This window comes from Mustela lutreola, chromosome 2 (assembly GCF_030435805.1).
Source record: "Mustela lutreola isolate mMusLut2 chromosome 2, mMusLut2.pri, whole genome shotgun sequence".
Taxonomy (NCBI): Eukaryota; Metazoa; Chordata; class Mammalia; order Carnivora; family Mustelidae; genus Mustela; species Mustela lutreola.
This window is the reverse complement of record NC_081291.1, coordinates 58,981,669-59,001,092: the sequence shown is the minus strand read 5'-3', so window position 1 is coordinate 59,001,092 and position 19,424 is coordinate 58,981,669. Positions and strand designations below refer to the sequence as shown.

General features: G+C 46.3%; 1 protein-coding gene across 1 annotated transcript in view; it reads left to right on the top strand.

The window, feature by feature from the left end:
- Positions 1-19,424, top strand: part of PODXL2 (podocalyxin like 2) — a 36,093-nt gene that overhangs the window by 14,413 nt on the left and 2,256 nt on the right. The window contains exons 3-6 of the mRNA XM_059161920.1: positions 6,963-7,765; positions 8,523-8,597; positions 17,472-17,628; positions 18,195-18,256. Of these exons, the coding sequence (XP_059017903.1) occupies positions 6,963-7,765; positions 8,523-8,597; positions 17,472-17,628; positions 18,195-18,256 (1,097 nt within the window). The remainder of the gene's footprint in view (positions 1-6,962; positions 7,766-8,522; positions 8,598-17,471; positions 17,629-18,194; positions 18,257-19,424) is intronic.

Genomic DNA, 19,424 nt, shown 5'->3' with positions numbered 1-19,424 from the left:
ACTGAGCCACCCAGGCACCCCTCCCAGGTCCCTTCTTGAGCTAGAATCCTAGGTCCTTGAAGGTTGTAGGGCATCCAGTAGAGTCCCATTGTAGGAACACGTGCCCGCGGATTCATCTGCAGTGAGCTGGGGCATGTGGAGTGTGATAGCAGTGTGACTTGAAGATATGGCTTGAGGGAGAAGAGCAGGCCTTCTGGGAGAGCTGATCTGAATGCATTATGTCATTTCACCTCAGCCTCAAGGTCCCAGGGGGTGGTAGGCGGGCCTAGAAGCTGGTTAGCCAGCATTCTAGCCCCTGCCTGTAGAACCTTGAAGCTGCGCCTTGAGCCCTTACTTGTCAACTAGTCTGGTGATCCACGCCCAGCTTCTAAGAGATGGGCCATGGCTTGTGGTGCAGATGGAGGGGGAGAGAGGATGCTCCCCTGTCAGTTTGCTCCTCCCCCTGTGTCTGAAGCCGAGTCTGGGCATTGGCCTAACGGAGCAGGTCTGTCTGGAAAGACTGGCTAACCACGCACAAGCCTGGGTTTTACAACTTTACAGCTGTGATAAGTGTAGTTTCACAATTTAGAGCAAGTGTCCTCGCCTCTGTGAGCTTCACTTTTCCTCAACTGTAAAAGGAAGTCTGTGTCCTTTGGAAGCCTGGTTTCCTTTGAGGGTGTGGGGTGGTTGGGAAGATGTCGTTTCCAATGTAAGCCACCAGGGGGTACTACACCTTCACAGAGCTGCCGCCCTGCGTTCAGGGAGGGACGCTGTGGAGGCAGGAGGAAGAGGTTGGTGGAGGTCCCAGGCGTTCCTCTGCAGCTCACCGATGGCGAGGTGAGACCTTGCGGTGTCCTTGCAGTGCAGTCACTTCCTGACCTCCCATGCTTTGAGGCCAGGCTGGAGCTCCCTCTGGAGGGTCTGAGCTGTGAGGCACCTCTCACCTCTTTTTAGTGTCCCAACTGTCACTATCTTCCTGGGGTTTTGACCGACTTTCCTGCTGTCTTAACTGTGTCTCCTGGGCATCTCTGCTTGTACCAGATGTGGGGGGTGTGGCGAGTGCCCTGCTGGTATGCCTTCGTCCCAGACAGGTTTCAGGGTGTGTGGACCCCTGCCTGCCCTGACTCCAGATGCTGAAATAGATGGGCTACGAAGCAAAGTCTAGGGCACTAAGCAGAACAGGCTCACGCCATGTGGAGTCATAGTTGTCGGTGACAGCCATGGACAGGGCTCAGGACATACTGCTGTCACTGCACTGGGAGACCAGGGGCTGGGGCAGCCACCTGCCTTGCCAGGCCCTTTGTGCCTCCCCCACTGTGGAGCCATCCTTTCCCATAAACCTCTCCTTTTCCTGCTCCGTTCCCCTGCTATCCTTCTCTTCCTCCATTGCCAGTTTACCCCGTTATCCTCCTCTCCAAAATGACTGCCCCAGCTTCCTCTCCCAGGCCAGTGTCACAAGTCTCTGGAAGCCTGGTCTCCTTCCCTGGACACCAGAATGGGAAAAACACATTCTTCCCCGTCCACGGAGACTGTTCGCCTCTCACAGCAACTGTGTTCCTTCCTCCTGGAGCTTTTGGAAGCTCCTAGTTCAGGATGGCCTGCTCTGTCTCCCCTGCCACGTTTCACTTCTCTTCTGGTGGCCCTGGCATTTTCACTAGCCAGTACTTAAAGTGATGTGGGCTCTCTCTCTGTGTAATTCCTTATTTAAAATATAATTTCAAATTTACAGAAGATTTGCAAGAATAATTCCCATACACCCTTCACTCAGATTCCCTCACTGTTAATATTTTACCAAACATGTGTATGTGCTTATGAACATACAATTTCTTTCTGAACCATTTGATAGTAGCTTGCAGACACAGTGCCCCTTTACTTACACTGCATACTTCAGTGTCCATTTCTTAAGAACAGAGACATTCTCTTACAGAATCACAGTACAGTGACCATCAGGAAATTGACACGGACACAATACTACTATATGATGACAAACTCTGTTCAAACTTGCCACTCCCCCACCCCCCTGGTGTCTGCTGTAGCAAAAGAAAACAAAATTATTTTGTATAGTTCACTGTCCAGTCTAAAATCAGGTACTGTGTTTGTTGTCATGGCTCATTAGTCATTTTTATTCTGGAAAATCCTCCAGTCTTTGTCTTTCATGACCCCAACAGTTTTGAAAGAGATAGGCTAGTTATTTTGTAGACTACCCCTCAGTTTTGTCTCTTGTTTCCCCATGACTCAGGGTCTACATTTTTGGCAGGGATGGCACAGAAGTACTGTTGTATCTTTCTCAGTTAAGCAGACTATGGTTCTCTTCTTGGACTGAACATGGCTTCTTTACTGGTCAGTTCACATTCATGTTTGGATCCCGTCTCATTCCCCACTCTTCTGGCATCCCCATTTTCTTTTCTTTTCTTTTTTTTTTTTTTTAAGATTTTATTTATTTATTTGACAAACAGGGATCACAAGTAGGCAGAGAGGCAGGCAGAGAGAGAGAGGAAGGGAAGCAGGCTCCCTGCTGAGCAGAGAGCCCTATGTGGGGCTCCATCCCAGGACTCTGGGATCATGACCTGAGCTGAAGGCAGAGGCTTTAACCCACTGAGCCACCCAGGCACCCCTGGCACCCCCATTTTTGTCCCCCTTGTGTCTGTCCCCCGCCTGCTCACCTTCCACTTCCCACCACACCTCTGGTTCACAGTCTGCGCCCCCACTGGGTCTCCCATTAATTTCTTGTTTCTGTGTAAGAGACCTTTCTGATATTCAGTTCATATCTAGGCTTGTCCTTCCCTGCCCTTCCCTCTTCCCTTGATTCACGTTGATTTATTTATCATACAGCCACTTATCCTATCTGTCAGCCTGTGGAGCTGACTTCCAAAATGGTGCCATTTTTCCCCTTACGATTTTACCATATAAAAATTTAATGATAATAAGAAGGAGGAGGAGATAGAGGAATACTTAAAATCAATCACGCATTTGCTGTGTAGTGTGGGCTGTGTCCAGGTTTTATCTCAGTGCCTCCTGACCACAGCCCTGGGTGCTAGGTACTGTTGTTATCTTATAGAGAAGGAAAACGAGACACAGGAATGTCAAGCACATGTCCAAGGGCACACTGCTGATTAGTAGTGGGACCAAGATCACACAATAAGAGAAGAAGGAGTAACTCTGGATGCTGGGAGGTGGTTTAAAAAAAAAAAAAGTGGGAAAAAATCCTGCTGAGTCTGCGTTCAGGGTGTGGCGTTTACTGATTTGTCAAGTCTCGGGAAACCACAGAGCTGGAGAAGGCCAAGGCCTGGTGGGTGATGTAAATTTGGGAGTCTTTAGCAGAGGAGGAAATAGATAAAGTCTTTGGAATCCATGAACTCGCTGAGAAAGGATGAGTTAGGGGCTGTCTATCTTGGAGTGATCACACAGTAGGGAGCCTAATGAAGGGCAATTTGTGCCCTTAGAGGCTCTTTTCTCTCCCTAAGTGGGCAGGTCATGGGTTCAGGAGGCAAGCTGGCAGTCAAGGGTTTACCTAATACATATTGTTAAGGGATTTCTATGCACTTTGCCTCTAGACTAGACCATTTCTGCTATGGGCATGGCTGCCCCCACCTTTAGCCAGAGTGCCCCCTTCTTCCTGTTAGTCAGCCAGTGCACATAGGGTATCAAGTCTACCCTTGATTCACTTTGATTTATCATCTTTCTTTTCTTTTTTTTTTTTTTTAAAGATTTTATCTATTTATTTGACACAGATAGAGCACAAGTAGACAGAGCGGCAGGTAGAGGGAGAGGGAGAAGCAGGCTCTCTGCTGAGCAGAGAGCCTGACACGGGGTTGGATCCCAGGACCCTTGGGATCATGACCTGAGCCAAAGGCAGCCGCTTAACTGACTGAGCCACCCAGGTGCTCCTGGGGTCATCTCTTGAACCTGTTCTCTCCTCATTCCAATGTCATCATCTGTGTTTATCTCTCCCAGAACATTGCAGCAAGACCCCAACTCTTTCTCTGCTTTCATTTGTCCCCTCTGTCATCAAATTCTTGCACATTTCTGTCAGGGCAATCTTCTAGCCCTAAAATCTCGTGCCTGTAAGGGGTTGTATATGTCCATTTCCCCAGCATCCATGTGGTGTGCTATTATATCATCTTCCTGTCAAGTGGCCATCCTGTCCATTCCAATTATGTTTTTATGCATCGTATTTCGATTGTAAACAGATCTATTAAAAAGTGCTTACTTCTATTGAAGTAAAATACTTCTATTCTTTTATAAACTTGTTTTATGGGTGTAATTTCCTCGAGTCTCTCTACAGATGTTAATAAGAAATGTTTCTAAGTTTTCTTTGTTTACTAGATTAACTCTTCTCTCAGAAGTGAGTTGCTTTGCTTTCTCTCCTTCATGCTTCTTCATGAGCCTGGCTTTCCCCCAATATCCTGTGAATTTTGATCATTCTTTGATATTTTTAAAGGTGATACTAGATTGTGCAGTATCAGAGGCTGATGTGGGTCTCCACAGTATTCTGTGGTCTCTGTTCCAGAAACATACCTCTCCCCTGAACACCATGGCTGCTTTGTGTAGGGAACAGGTAAGCTTCCCTACAGAGTGTGTGCAGGGGCTGGGGAGAGGAAGATGTTAAGTCACCAATCACTTCTGCTCAAAAAGAGTACACTTAACAAAAGTAGATTGGGTAGAATATTTTAATTATTCATTTAAATAAATATTCATTTATTTGTTTAAATGATATTTGATTATTCAGTTAAAGATTATAATTTAATATATAATATTATATAATTATGATTTAATTATTATAATTATCACTAAGATCATTCAGCTTCAAAAAATTATACTTTTTCTTAATAGGGAATCGATTTTTCTTTTTGTAATAACTCTCAGAGCTATATAGATCCATGTTCTAATTTGAATGCTTGTTCTCTAGGCCCATTGCACAGCTTCCTTCAAGAGATTTATTTTTATGACTTCCTCTCATGTTTCTTGATTCCATGTCTTCTTTGGATTTCTTGGAGAACTTCCTTAAGTACTTTCTCAGAATCTGTGGATTGAAAAACTTTTAAGTCTTTTGAATATATGAAAATGTCTGTATTTTGTAATCACATTTATACCCACTTTAGTTGGGTATAAAATACCAGGTTCAAAATACAGTCATTTCAGAGTTCTGAATGCATTTTCAATTCAGCTTCCTGCAATCTAGTGTTATGAATTAGAAGCTTGGAGATAATTTGATTATTACTTTATAGGTTAACCTGTTCTTTCTCTGAGAACTTTTAGGATCTTATATTGCTCTTTAGAATTCTGAAATATGAGAATGAGGTTAGGTGTGAGTCTTTTATCACTTACCTCAATTATATGCCCTTTCAATGTAAAGATTCCCACTGTGAGATATGGGAAATTTTCTTCTTTGTTTGGTTATTTATTCTTTCCGTTTTAAGGGTTCTTCTCTTTTTGGAATAGTTAGATATTAGATCTCTTGCACTGGTCATCTGTATTTTTTAACTTTTCTATCTTGTCCTTTTACTTTTGCTCTTGAGGCTTTTCCTTGACTTTTTTTCTTCCAGCTGTTCTATTGAATTTTTATATTTTGACAATTTAATTTCAGTTTCCACAAACCTTTTTCCCTTCTTCTTCTCCTTCTCCTTCTCCTTCTCATTCTTCTTCTTCTTCTTCTTTAAGAGATTACTTGATTCTCTTATTACCCTGTTCTTATTTTAGGGAGACAATATCTTTTGATCTCTCTGAGATATTAACTGGAATTTAAAAATTATCTTCCATTACCTGAATGTTCTGTGTTCTTGCTGTTCCCATAGTTGCTCTCTCTCCTTAATTCTGCTGGGAAGAGGGCCTCTCTTCTCCAGTATCTTTCCTGGTGTTTGTATTGGCTGAATGGTTAATTTGTTCTTGTGATCTCATCCGCTTTCCATATTCCCAGAAATTTATCTAAACCTTTAAAACTTTAATTTGACAGTTGAGAAGCCATTCTATCACTTGATAGAAATTTTGAAGGAGGAGGCCCTGTTCACTACTTTAAACTGCCTCTCAGGTCTAAAGAGTATTTTAAAATAGCCTTTGATACTTATTTTGCAACAAAATGGCAGCCAATTAAAGTTGCTACCTAGAAATCACTTCTAGTATTTTGAAGAATCTCCCAACCGAACAGGCCCATGAGTTTCCTATGTTGTTACCCTGAAGAGGCCTAGGGTTCACTGCAAAACCAGAACAAGTCCTGCTTGTCCAGGAGGCCTCCTAAGTCCCGCATTTCGAGATATGGTTCCCAGGAATGGCAGGAAGGATAAAAATTCCCTGTCATTGCCAACAGTGACCCCCTCCATTCTGGGAGGCTCTGGGCTCAGCTGGTGGGCTCTGTTGAGCTCTCCTGATATCTTTTTTTTATTTCCCAGCCAGGGCCTAAATCTCAGCAAAAGAGCACAGTTTAGGAACAATGGTCATGATCTCTGTGTCTTGTCTGTCTCTGTGATCAGAAGGTTCTCAGACCTCATTGAGGGTTTTACCAAGAGGCCTCCCATTACAACCCACTGCGAAAGAGATAAAGGGACCCTTTTCTAATGGCTTGTCTGGGGTCTTCTTGGCAAAATCCCCAGAAGAGGAAACACAAATGCATTGTAAGAACCATAGAGATGTTAACTTCTTGTCATGGACTGTTAACGAGGGCTATCTCCCAGGGGTGCGATCATAAACACTTTCTTTCTACTTTATACGTTCCTGTATTCACAGAATTTTAGTGGCAGATTTGTGTCATTTTCGTCATGAAGGAAAGAAGGACTAGCCTGGCCCTCGTCTCTCCCATAGTCTGCCCCACCCCTGACCCTCACTGTCTAGCTTTATTTCCCACTTCTTTCCAAAAGGACTGGTAATCCGACTCCCTGCTGTCCCCCTGTGGGTCTCATGGTTGCTTTATGTCATCTGCTCTGTGAATACTGAACAGATCAGTGATGGATGATGAAACTAGCAAATGAGGTTTCTGTCTCTGTCCTTAGATTACGTCTTTCCAGACTTGACTGAGAAAGCGGGTCCAATAGAAGACACCAGCCAGGGTCAAGAGGTGCCGAGTCTGCCCTCTCCCTTGCCCAAGATGAACCTGGTGGAGCCACCATGGCATATGGCTCCTGGAGAAGAGGAAGAGGAGGAGGAGGAAGAGGAGGAAGAGGAGGAGGAAGAGAGGGAGAAGGAGGAGATAGAGAAGGAAGAGGAAGAGGAAGAGGAAGAAGAGGAGCTCCTGCCTGTGAACGGATCCCAAGAAGAAGCCCATACTCAGGTCCACAGCTTTTCTCCCACCAGCAGCAGCCAGATGCCAGGGGCTGCCAAACACAGGCATGAAGAATCTGGGGACCAGGCCTCCTCAGGTGTGGAAGTGGGGAGCAGCATGGAGCCCAGCCTGTCACCTCCTGCAGTCACCCCGAGTACAGTGACCCTGGGGGGTCAGGACTTCATCAGCCAGGAGGCAGGGGGCACAATGCTGCCAACCGAGGGGCATGGGGTAGAGTTTGAGGCCCCTCGGGAAGCAAGCGAGGAGGCCACTGTGGGAGCAGTGGGGCTGACTGGGAAGCAAGAGGAGGCGCCGTCCTTGGCATCATTTCCCCAAACAGAAGCTCCCAGTGGGGCTGAGAGCCCAGATGAAGATCCCCTTTACCCTGGAACCTCAGCATCTTTCCCCCTAGCCCCCCGAGATGTGGAACTGACCCCTTCCTCTGCTACTTTGGGGCAAGAAGACCTTGGCCAGCAGCCCCAAGAAGGACAGGCCGCCGAAGCCCAGTCCAGAATACCCTGGGATTCTACTCAGGTAAAGTGAGAACACATGAAGGCCATTTGGCAGCACCTTTCTCTAAGGGGTCTGGTCATCCCCTGGCTGCACAGTGGGGATGGGAAGGTCTGCCAGGCTGAGGTGGGAGGCCCTTGGATAGCACGTAGAACACCAGCAGAACTTTTGGGATGCACACCTCACAGCCCTGTACGGGTGTTCTCACCACACTTAACACACAAAGCTCTTGGAAGAGCTCAGCTTCCCTAGCTTGGCCTCGTTCAGTGCTACTGCTGCCTCCCGTGGCCTTCCCACCGCCTGACCCACCCCCCATCTTCACACCCACCCTGGATGTGCAGTTGCCCTCTGCTCTCCTCCTCACCCCTGCCCAGCACACACGCCTGGGGCCAGTGTTCGCACCTGGGAAGGGAGAGAAGGGAAGGGGAGTCCCAAATTGTCAGCCTGTGCATCTGGCCTTCAGGCCTGTTTTCCTTTGGCCTAGGGCACGTGAAACCCCCACAATGTTGCCACTGAAGGCCTGTAGCTCGGGCAAAGCCCTGTCAGGCCCCTCCTCTCATTGAAGACATCCTCAGTGTGATCCCTAGAGACATCTGCGTTTGTGAGCCTGTGGCTGGAGCTTGCCACCCTGCAGAGGCTGTTGACCCCCACCTAGCTGTCACAGACCTGCAGCTGGCCTTCCCATCCGGCTTCTCAAAGGGTTTCCATCTGTGCTTTCTCCAGTTGCCTTTCCTTGTCAAGCCTTTGTAACTGTGGCCCTTCTTTTGGTCTCACTGTCCAGGTGATCTGCAAAGACTGGAGCAATCTGGCTGGGAAGAACTACATCATTCTGAACATGACGGAGAACATAGACTGTGTGAGTGCCGAGCTAGGCGGGGGCCACGGAGAAGGATGGGAGGGGGTGTGTGGCCAAACCTGGGCAGAGGGGAGCATGCTAGGCGTGGGGAGGGGCCTAGCCTAAACCAGGGGAGGAGCCAGCCCCCACCCAAGTCTAAAAGAGGAGTGCCTTCATATGTTTAAATTCCTAAGGGCTCTTTTATTCTTGCCCTACTCTGTTTAATTTCAAGGAATAGGTTTTTTGTGTGTGGGGGGGGTTTTTTTTTTAGATTCTATTTATTTATTTGACAGAGATCACAAGTAGGAAGAGAGGCAGGCAGAGAGAGACAGAGAAGCAGGCTCCCTGCTGAGCAGAGAGCGATGCGGGACTCGATGCCAGGACCCTGGGATCATGACCTCAGCCAAAGGCAGAGGCTTTAACCCACTGAGACACCCAAGAGCCCTCAAGGAATAGTTTTGTTCACGTGTGCAATGTCTTATCGCCTGGAACATATTGAAACTGTCTTTAAAAAGTTGCTTTCCTTATTTGTTGGTTTTGGCCTTGGTTTTCTCACTTGCCTTTGCTCCCCAGATGTCTGGTAGGTTCTTTCAGAGCTATTTAAGGAGGGCCATCAACAAGCTGGTATGAAGCTTTGAGCTTGGAGTGGGGTTTATTAACTGACTTCTCAGGAGGGTGGACTGGCTGGGCCATTTGAGTTTTTAATGTCAACATTTTTAGGTCCTTCCTCTTGGGCGACTAGATTCTTTGAAAAAGGAATGTCTGTCCTACTGGGAGCATAAAGGGCTGGTTGTCAGTGTTCTGGGAGGCAGGGTGGGGAGAGGGCTTGGCACCTCAGTGTTAGGGCAAATTCATAGAGCACAGACAAATTCATTTACTCCCTCTTTGAGCAAGAGCCCCCTACCACAGTGGGCCCCATGTCCTCTGGGTCAGAGGGCCTCTCTTTTACCCTCTTTGCAGAATCAATTTCCAGGCTTCTGCCAGGGGGCAGGGACATTTGTCAGCTCTACAGTGCTAGGAAGAGGAATTAGGGATCCAGCTGCTTCTTAAATAGCCTCTCAAACAGTTCTCCTATTTTTAGAACCATTTTCATCCTCCCTTCAGAAGGTAACCCATGCTGCCTATTCAAGAGCATGTTAGTTGGGGGTTTGACAGTGTACGTGTGATTCCTTCTTAGCTTGTCCCATTTCAGCTGAGGATCTGGCTCTTTGGGGCTTGCTAGATCAGGAAATTCTAACTCATCCATATGCCTCCAGTTCCCAGATTTTGTTGTTCTTGTTTCCTCTTCCGTTTTGTTTTGTTTTTGTCTTTGTGCTTTTAGACCTTGAAAAAATTCTTTACTCTCGTTTAGTGGGTTTGGGGAAAAGTGAAAGTATATGCCTGTGTTTAATTCAAAAGTGATCCAGAAGATTGTTTTCTTTTTTTCCCACTATAAATAATAAACAAGTAGATTTTTTAAAAACATGATTGATACATTTGAATCTATTACAGTGACTATTTATTCTTACTGATGCTTTTACATGCCCCATCTCTGGCCAGCGAGAACCTCTTTGAGTTGGCTTCTAAGTCTTTTTGGCCAACTAATTAATGTTTGATAGTTTCCTTGATTTCTGGTGTGACAGGATGTTTGGACTCATTTGTACTTTCCTTCCCCCAGGCATGAAATCAACATTTCTCCAAGCCCTCATTCCTTTTATTGGGAAATGGTACTTAGAGACCACAGTAAGGGTCCTTGAGACCCTTAAATTTTGTATGTGCATATTTGAACAATAAAGTCTAAAGATATTGTCTGTCTTCTTTCCAAGTAACACATACATATATAAAAATGCTTTCATTCTGCTTTCCCTGTTTTTGTCTTGATAGTTTTTCTCATTTACTATTTGATCACTGCCTAATTAGTCATTACTTTTTTTTTGATGGATTTTTTTACCAGGGTAAAAAGATCTAACAAAAATTGATCATCTTAACCATTTTAAGGTACTACAATGGTGTTAAGTATGTCATTGTTATGAAACAAATCTCCAGAATTTCCATCTTGAAAAATATATTCTGTCCCTATTAATCATTCTCCCAGGCCCCTGATAACCACTGTCCTAGAAATTGGGCTACTCTGAGTACGTCTTATAAGTGGACTCAAACAGTATCTGTTCGTCTGCAGCTGCCTTATTCCATTCAGTAGAACATTCTCAAGGTCCATCCATGTTGCAGTGTGTGTCAGAATTTCCTCCTTTTTTAAGTTTGAATAATATTCCATGGTATCTATAGGCCACATTTTGTGTATGTATTTGTCTATCGATGGATATTCAGGTAGCTTCCCCCATTTTGGCTGTTGTGAATAATAATGCTGCTATGAATGTGAATCCACCAATATCACTTTGAGACCCTGTTTCAATTATTTTGGGTATGTACACCCAGAAGTGAAATTGCTGGATCATATAGTGCCTCTATTTTTTTTATTTTTAGAGAAATCTGTGGTGTTTTCCACAGTGACCACACCATTTCACATTCCCACCAGCAGTGGACCAAGGTTCCAGTTTCTCACATCCTCACCAACACTTGTTTTCTATTTATGTGTGTGTGTGTGTGTGTGTGTGTGTGTGTGTTTAAAGATTTTATTTATTTGAGAGAGAGAGTATGGGGAGGTTGGGGAAAGGAGAAGCAGGTTCCCTGCTGAGCGGGGAGCCTGATGTGGGGCTCGATCCCAGGACCCTGGGATCCTGACCCGAACTGAAGGCAGAAGCTTGACCAACGGAGCCACCCAGGTGCCCCTATTTTCTGGGGTTTTGTTTTTTTTGTTTGTTTGTTTGGTTTTTGGTTTTTGGGTTTTTTTTTTTTTGAGTAGTGGTCATTGTAATGGGTATGAAGTGGAATCTCATTATGGGTTTGATTTTCATTTCTCTGATGATTAGTGGTGTTGAGGATCAGTCATTATTATTATCAGTCAATGCTTATTTTACTTTATTAATACATTGTTTCTTTGCTTACATGTCTTTTCACATTCCCATTCCTTTCTTGCAAATTTAATTGCCTTTTCCCTGAAATATACCCTTTAGCAGCTCTTTCTACAAGGATATGTCTGTATCAGCCCTTATTAGTGTAAAGAATGTCCTTAATTTTCTCATGTTCTTTTTTGGTAGCTTTTCATTTTGATATAATTTCAGAAGACTAGTGCAAAGATATCCTTTGTATCTTTCAGCCAGATTCAACAGCTTTTAGCATTTTTCCAGACCATCTGAGAGTAAGTTGAGACACATTTGAGACATAGTTAGGTTTATTTGTTACTGTTTGCATTCAGTTTTGGACCTTACCCCCCTCATCCTTGTTGATTCAGTTGTATTTTTGACCGTGTAAAACATCAGTGTGGTTCTAAACATCAAAATGACACAAAAATGTGTGCTTAGAGAAATACCCCTCTCCCCCATCACCTCTTGCCCTCCATTCCCACCCACTCCGTCTAGGTAACCAATTTCATTAGTTTCTGCTTATTCTTCCTGGGTTTCTTTTTATAGCAATAAGCAGACAGATATTTCATTCCTTCCATTCTTTCTTTCAGGAAACGTAGCATATATTTATATTTTTATTAGTTTGCTAGGGCTGTCATAACAAAGTACCACCCTGGGTAGCTTAAAAACATAAATTTATTCACTCACTGTTTTGAAGGCTGGAAGTCCAAGATCAAGGTGTCAGGAGAGTTGGTTTCTCCTGAAGCTTCTCTCCTTGCCTTGCAGATGGTCATCCTCCCTCTGTGTTTTTACATCGTGGTCCCTCTGTGTGTGACTGTGTCGTTAATCTCCTCCTCTTGTAAGGACCCCATCTGATCGGATAGGGCCACCCTAATGAGCTCATTTTAACTTAATCACCTCTTGAAAGATCCTGTCTTCAAATACAGTCACAGTCTGAGGCACTGGGGGTTAGACTTCAACATATGAATTATTGGGGGAACGCAACTCCGTTCATACATAACACTACTCTTTTGTGTTTTGCTTTTCTTGCTTAACAATGTATGCTGGAAATCACTTCATGTTAGTTCATGGAGATTATTCTCAATCATTTTATTTTTACAACTGAATAATAATCTTTACAACTGAATAATAATAACCCCATGATGTGTATGTATTTTGGATTGTTTATTAAATTTCCTTTGTGGTGGGCATTTGGGTGGTTTCCAGTATCGTGCAGTTATGTATAAGGCTGCTTTGAATGACTGTGTGTGCATATGTATTTTTCTGCTGTTGGGATGTACCTTCAGGGTAAATTCCTGAGAGTAGGATTGAATATGCAGTTTGTTACATGCTACCGATTTCCCATTTCTCTCTCATTCTCATTAGAAGTTTATTGGGCCTTATTTTTCTATCTATAAGGTCTCCTAATGCTTTCATGCTTTCTCTTTTTAAAATTTCTCTGATGAGGGATTCCTCGGTGGCTCAGTGGGTTAGCATCCAACTCTTGGTTTTAGCTCTTCGGGGTCCTGGGATGCAGCCTTACATGGGGCTCCATGCTCAGCCGGGAGGCTACTTGAGGATTCTCTCTCTCTCACTCTCTCTCTGTCCCTTCCCCTGCTCACGCTTTCTCTCTCTCCAAAATATAAATAAACAAATATCTCTGATGCATTCTGAATAATTTCTTAGCTTTATCTTTTAAATTAATAACTCTCTTCAGCAGTGTCTAATCATTTGTCTGATCCATCCATTGAATCTTTAATATAGATAACTGTTTTATATTTTTAGAATTTCTCCTTGGTTCCAAATCCTTCCCTTTGTTCTTCATTTTGTTCCTTTCTATCATTATGGTTTCTATTCCTTCATTTTCTGAATTAGCTTAAGTATATTGATTTCATGATTTCTTTCCTTTTGTTTTAGTAACAGGACATCCTGGAATGTCAGTTCTCCTGTTTATGGCTTTGTACCTTGTTCCCTGGTATAGATCGTTCTTTATTATTGTGATCTCCTCTTCAGCCCCAGGTTGTAAAAGATTTCCACCAGAGTGGTTTCAGGGAAACTTTGGAAGTTCCAGCATTCGTAGGTCAGCTTTCATCTTAATTTCTTGGTTTGGATTTTCATATCATGAAGGACATTTGGACTCCAAACCCAGGTAAAGCACAAGCCTGAGTTTTTAAGTGATCTTGGATGACATTTTTCTCCTCCCCATGGACCTGGGCAGGTGGGAGAGCCCATGACAGCTCTTCCAGGTGAGCAGGAATGTTTTTGAGTCCAATTTCACTGAAAGGGCAGGTCTTTGGGGCTTCAGGCTCCATCGTGGTACTCTGCTGTAGTTCTTCATTTCATGGGGGCCAAGAATGTGCAACATTTAAAGCCAAGTCTCCAGCTCCTGGGTTCCATTTCTGGGTCTTGCACCCCTGCGAACTGCTGTAGCTTTAGCACCTACTCACTCTTCTGGCTTTGAGTTCCCTCTGTTCCTGCCTATATTTTTCCCCCAGTGTTTGTCTGTGTTTATAGCAAGGTGAAAGAGCAGGACTTTCGTCAGTTCTATCTGCTGTAATGCCACAAGTCAAAATGATGGGCTGGGTTACGTGTCCCTTCCTGTTTGCCATCAGGACCATACCAGACACTTCGAGGAGTTACATGTAACTTTAGTGCATTGGATACAACGGCTTGGATGGTAGCCGGAGAGCTGGAACCTTGACTGTGGGAGAAACAGTGTGATATGAGGAAAAGACCATCCACCCAGGAGTCAGCAGGGAAGAGAGCATTGCACTTCAGAAAAGTTCTAATGAATTACAGTGTATGTCCAGAAAAGCACGCAGATCCTAAGCGTTCAGCTTGATGGATAATCACAAAAGAACCATACCTATGTAATCAGCACCCTCACCAAGACATGGCACACGATCAGCACTGCCAAAAGCCCTTCTTACTCTCCTTTCCAGACACTGTTCCCTCAAAGGAAACCATTTTCTTGGTTTATAACCCCATACACTGATTTTGCATGCTCTTTCACTTTGTATAAAGAGTCATTCAGTAGGCACTATTTTGTGTCTGGCTATTTGCCCTCAGCGTTTTCTTTTTGAGATTCATCTAGATGGCGGCACATAATGAAGTTTGTTCACTGTGCTTCTGTCTAGTGTTCCATTCATGTATCCACTCTAATGTTGCTGGGTCTTGGAGTAGTTCCGCTTCAGGCTATGGGGTGTGGGCTACCGTGGATGTTCTCAGACATGTATTTTGGTGAGCATCTGGATACTGTTCTCATGGGTGACACTGCGGGGCCATGGTCTCTGCCTCTCTTCACCCTGAACAGATGCTGTCCTGCAACTTCCCAAAGTGTTTGCACAACTTCTTCTGCCTCCAGCAGCACATGACACGTCTGGTTCTCCCCTGTCGCCATCACCCCTTCCCCTTGTCTTCTTCATTTAATTTAATTAATTTTCAAGCTGTATATTGTACTGGTATCACTTTGTGGTTTTATTTTGCATATTCCTGATTCATGAAGTTGAGCACCCTTTCATATGTGTTTTGGCTGACTGCATCCAATTGGGTCATCTTGACTATTTTTAATTGATTTCTGTGAATTATTTCTATATCCTGGATATGAGATGTCTGTGTGTGTGTGTGTGTGTGTGTGTGTACACATCACATATATATCTCATAAATATTTGCTGCTATTCGGTGGGCTGCCCTTTTCCTCTCTCAATGGTACCTTCTGATAAATGGAAGTTCTCAATTTCTAAAAAGTAGATCATAAAATAATCTAACTTACCAATTATTTCCTTCTTGGTTAGTGTTTTTAAGTCCATTTTAGAAATCTTTGCCTACTCAGAGGTCATGAAGATAGCTTTGTTTTTTTTTAAGGATTTATTTATTTTAGAGAGAGACAGAGAAAGAGAGAGAGAGAGCACACACAGGGGAGAGGGACAGAGGGAGAGGAAGAGAGAAACTCAGGCAGACCCTGCACTGAGCATGGAGCCCAACATGGGGCTGGATCTCATGATCCTGAGATGTCTGTGTGACCCGAGTTGGATGCTCAACAGAGTGTACCACCCAGGCACCCCTGAAGATAGCTTTCTTTGCTTACGTCTAAAAGCTTTAGATCTGGTGTCCATCTGGAATTGACTATAGTGTGATTTTTTTTTTCTTTTACACTGGGATAATCAGTTGTCCTGGCACCTGTGACTGAATAAGCACTTCTCTTTTAATCCTCACATTAAGTGCATGGTGTTAGGACCAAAGCTACATCTTCAGAGGGGGAAGCCGAGACTCAGAGAGGTGCAGTGTTGTGCTAAAAGTCACAGAGCTAATGAATGGCAGAACCGGGATCTGAACCCAGATTTCTTTGACTCCAAATTCAGGGCTTTCTCCCCAGGCCTCTGACACTCAGTTCCCATTTACAAAATAAATGGCACGAAATGTATAGTCATCAGATGCTGCCAGAATGGACACTGTGGGTCTGTGGGCTTAAGCCAGGCAGACATCTTGACCCAGAACATGGGTCTGCACACATGGGGGATCACAGGCCTGTGGCATGGGGGAAAGTATTGCCTGTGGTGGGGATGTGTTCCTTTTGTAAGCAGGGAGGCTGCTGGGTACAGAGCCTGCTGCTCAGGCAGATGCAGGTGTGTACCCCATCCCTACACACATATGCACACACGTGCACATGAAGACGGTAAGAACTATTTCAGGAATAGGCGCATGTGACTATCTCCATGTATCAGTTCTCTCCCAAATTCAGAACCAAGTTGACTTTCTGTTCAGCCAGTGAGGGCCAACGCTCACGTTTGCACCTGGCACTTGCCGTGGTAACAAGTCCCCTTGGTGGCCTTTATGCTGGGATGATGACCAGGAAGCCTCGCTAGCTTGGGCTTTACCAGAAAGGAGATGGGAATGTCAGGGCCCCACATGGTCTGATGAGATGCCTGGGCCTGGCAGGCAGCCCTGGGTCAAAGTTCTAAGGCCGGGCACTCAAGAGAAAGCTTAACAGCTGGGACAGGGGACAGGTGTGCTGCTAGAAGGTTTGGAGGCCAGGAACTGGGGTCAGTGATTTCCTGGTTACTGGAGGAAGAAGGCTGCTGGAGAGGAGCCTGGGGGTGGGGAGCAGCTGCAGGGCCAGTGGAAGGTCTCTTCCCTGATGGGACTAGGTCGTAGCCTGCCTGGGTTTCTGCCACTCACTGAGTTCCTGGCCAGTACCTGCCTCTTGTTGTTGTTTTTTAAATTACATAATCATATCTACACAAGGTCAGGAAAATCTAAACAGTACAAGCTAGCAGGTGAGAACAAAATCTGCTTATATCCCTCCTCCTGCCCCTGGCCGCTGCTTCCAGGAGTTACCATTTTAACTGCATCTGTTTTAGTTCCTCTGGCCACCAGTGCCACTGTAAGAGTACTCAGACAGCTTTCTTGACTCCCCTGCTTTGGGCTGTATCTCTGCAATGATGGGAGAGAGGTGAGCCTATTACTGCTCCCCACTTCTCCTCCTGGGTTTGGGGTGCATCTTTGGTCTGTTGCATGCCTGACCTCCCAGTATGTTCATCCCTTGCGCTATACACTTGAATACTCAGGCCTGATCAGCAGACTTCCGTAGGCCATCACACATGACACACCCACTTCAAGACTTGTTGCACTGGAATGCATCTGTCCTCAAGTTCAATAGCAAGTATCCCCTGGCAGTCCCCACACCCTCCTCATGTGATTGGCTCAGGCAGGAAGGAGCATCTGGATGCCCAGTGGATATGACATTCCCACAGTTCTGCCCAAAGGCTGGGCTCAGAGCCTCTCGATGGTCTCCAGGTCTATAAGAGCAGTTCCCTCTAGAATAGCCAGATGGCCTTTCCCAGGGTTTGACCACTGGGAGGTTGGAGGTTGGAGTGGGGGCTAGACCTGGAGGTAGGGTGTCAGTAGAGCCCTCTCGCTTACTGGGTTGGGGGTTCTCTTTCTGTCCTTGCAGGAAGTGTTCCGGCAGCACCGAGGGCTGCAGCTCCTGGCCCTGGTGGAGGAGGTGCTGCCCCGCCATGGCAGTGGCCGCCATGGGGACTGGCACATCTCCTTGAGCAAGCCCAGTGAGAAGGAGCAGCATCTTCTGATGACCTTGGTGGGCGAGCAGGGTGAGTGGGGGCAGCACAGGGAAGGGAGGGCCCAGGGAGGCAGCATCAAACCACTTCTCGCGGGCTGCAGGAGGTCTACAGAAACACAGGAAAGCATCCAGAGGCTTTGACCTTGGAACTTAGGATTGCAACAAGAGGTAGTGGTTGGGCCCCTAATGTAGGGTTCAACTGGAGTTAAACTGGAGTTCGGGCAAAGAAGAGGAGGGTGCAAACGTGGGGACCAGGAGGGGAAGAGGTGTGGCTTCAGCACCATGGCAGGAGACAATAGGCACTGCACAGGAGTGGTGGGCTACACAGGGGGCGTATTCAGAATGCAGAAGTGTGGGGCTGTGGGAGTGACCGCCAGGTGTCCCACCTGTCACATGGTGCCCAGTCACTCACTCCTTTGCAATGAGACAGCCTGTGGAAAGCGAGCATTGGGGAGAGGGGGAGTGCATACACCATGGGGTCTACATGTGGTCAGGAGCAGGGAAACAAGCCTCTGGAGTCTTAGGCCAGAGGATATCCTAGGGAGTTGGCTGTGCCCCAGTGGCCAAGGCTGTGCTGATGATGGTGTCTTCCCCCAGGGGTGGTGCCCACTCAAGACGTCCTTTCCATGCTGGGTGACATCCGCAGGAATCTGGTGGAGGTAAGAAGGCAGGGACCTACTCCGCTCTCATTCCTTACAGCTCTGGGAGCAGGGCTGCCTTCCCTGAGGGTAGGAGATAGCCAGCACGTGGTGCAAAGGAGCAGAAGTCCAGCTCTTGCTCTGCACAGCTCCTCCTTTCAGTCCTCCTAAGACACAGTTTCCGCGGGAGAGATGGAGTGCACAAATGCTTCGGAATGTGTATGCACCACCGCAGTTTGCGAAAGGGCCCGGAGCGGGTGGTGGTCAGGATAGGACTCAGAATGGGACCTCCGAGGGGGATCTGGACTGGTCAGTGGGAGTCTTGTGGGTAAGTGGGAATTGCCCTAGGAATTGGGTAGAGGCCTCGTGGGGTAGGAGAGCATGATGCAGTTTCAGAAACCACAAAAGAAAACACAACAGGCGTGGGCATGCTTCAGAAGCCATCAGTCAGGCATCATCTGGCAGGACAGGGCTTGTGCTCAGGGGACGGCCCCACCATCTTGAGGAGCAGCCCTGACCCAGTGCAGTTGGCCAGCTGCACAGCCGGTCCTAGAGACATGGGCTGAGCAACACTCTGGCCAGCTTGTCCTTCTGTACTGCCAGCCACCCCTGTTGAGCACCCCGGTTGAACAGAGCCGGGGCCTGTGGGTGGGGCAACCCCCCTTGGTCCTTCTCCTTGGTCTTCCTGCTCCTTGTTCTACTTTCTTTAATGGGGAGGACCTTGGGTTCCTCTCCTCCTTTCCCCAGGACAGCCACCATGCCAACTGCTCACTGTGAAACCCAGTGACCTGGCATCAGCCCTCTCCCTTCTCCCAGGCTCTGCAGTATTTCACAGCTGGGAAAGATGAGCTGTGCATGACCGTGCACCCCACCTCCTTATCTGTCACACGCAAGGCGGAAAGGTGGTGGTGCTGGTGGTTTGGGGTTTTTTTTGATAAGCACACTGAACACTTACTGAGTGCCAGACTGCACTGGGTTCTCTGTGCTGGGTTCTCAGCCCCCAGTGCCAGCCCTTGCCTCGTGAGGATTAAACAGGGTTCCCTGTTGAGTACCATTGGTGTCCTATTTAAGATGGGAGCTGTAGCCCACAGAAGGGAAGTGATTCGCCTGAGAACGCACAGCCAGAAAGCAGCAGAGCCAGGCTTTGGACCAGGCCTGAAGGATTTAAGAGGCCTTTAAGCACAATTGC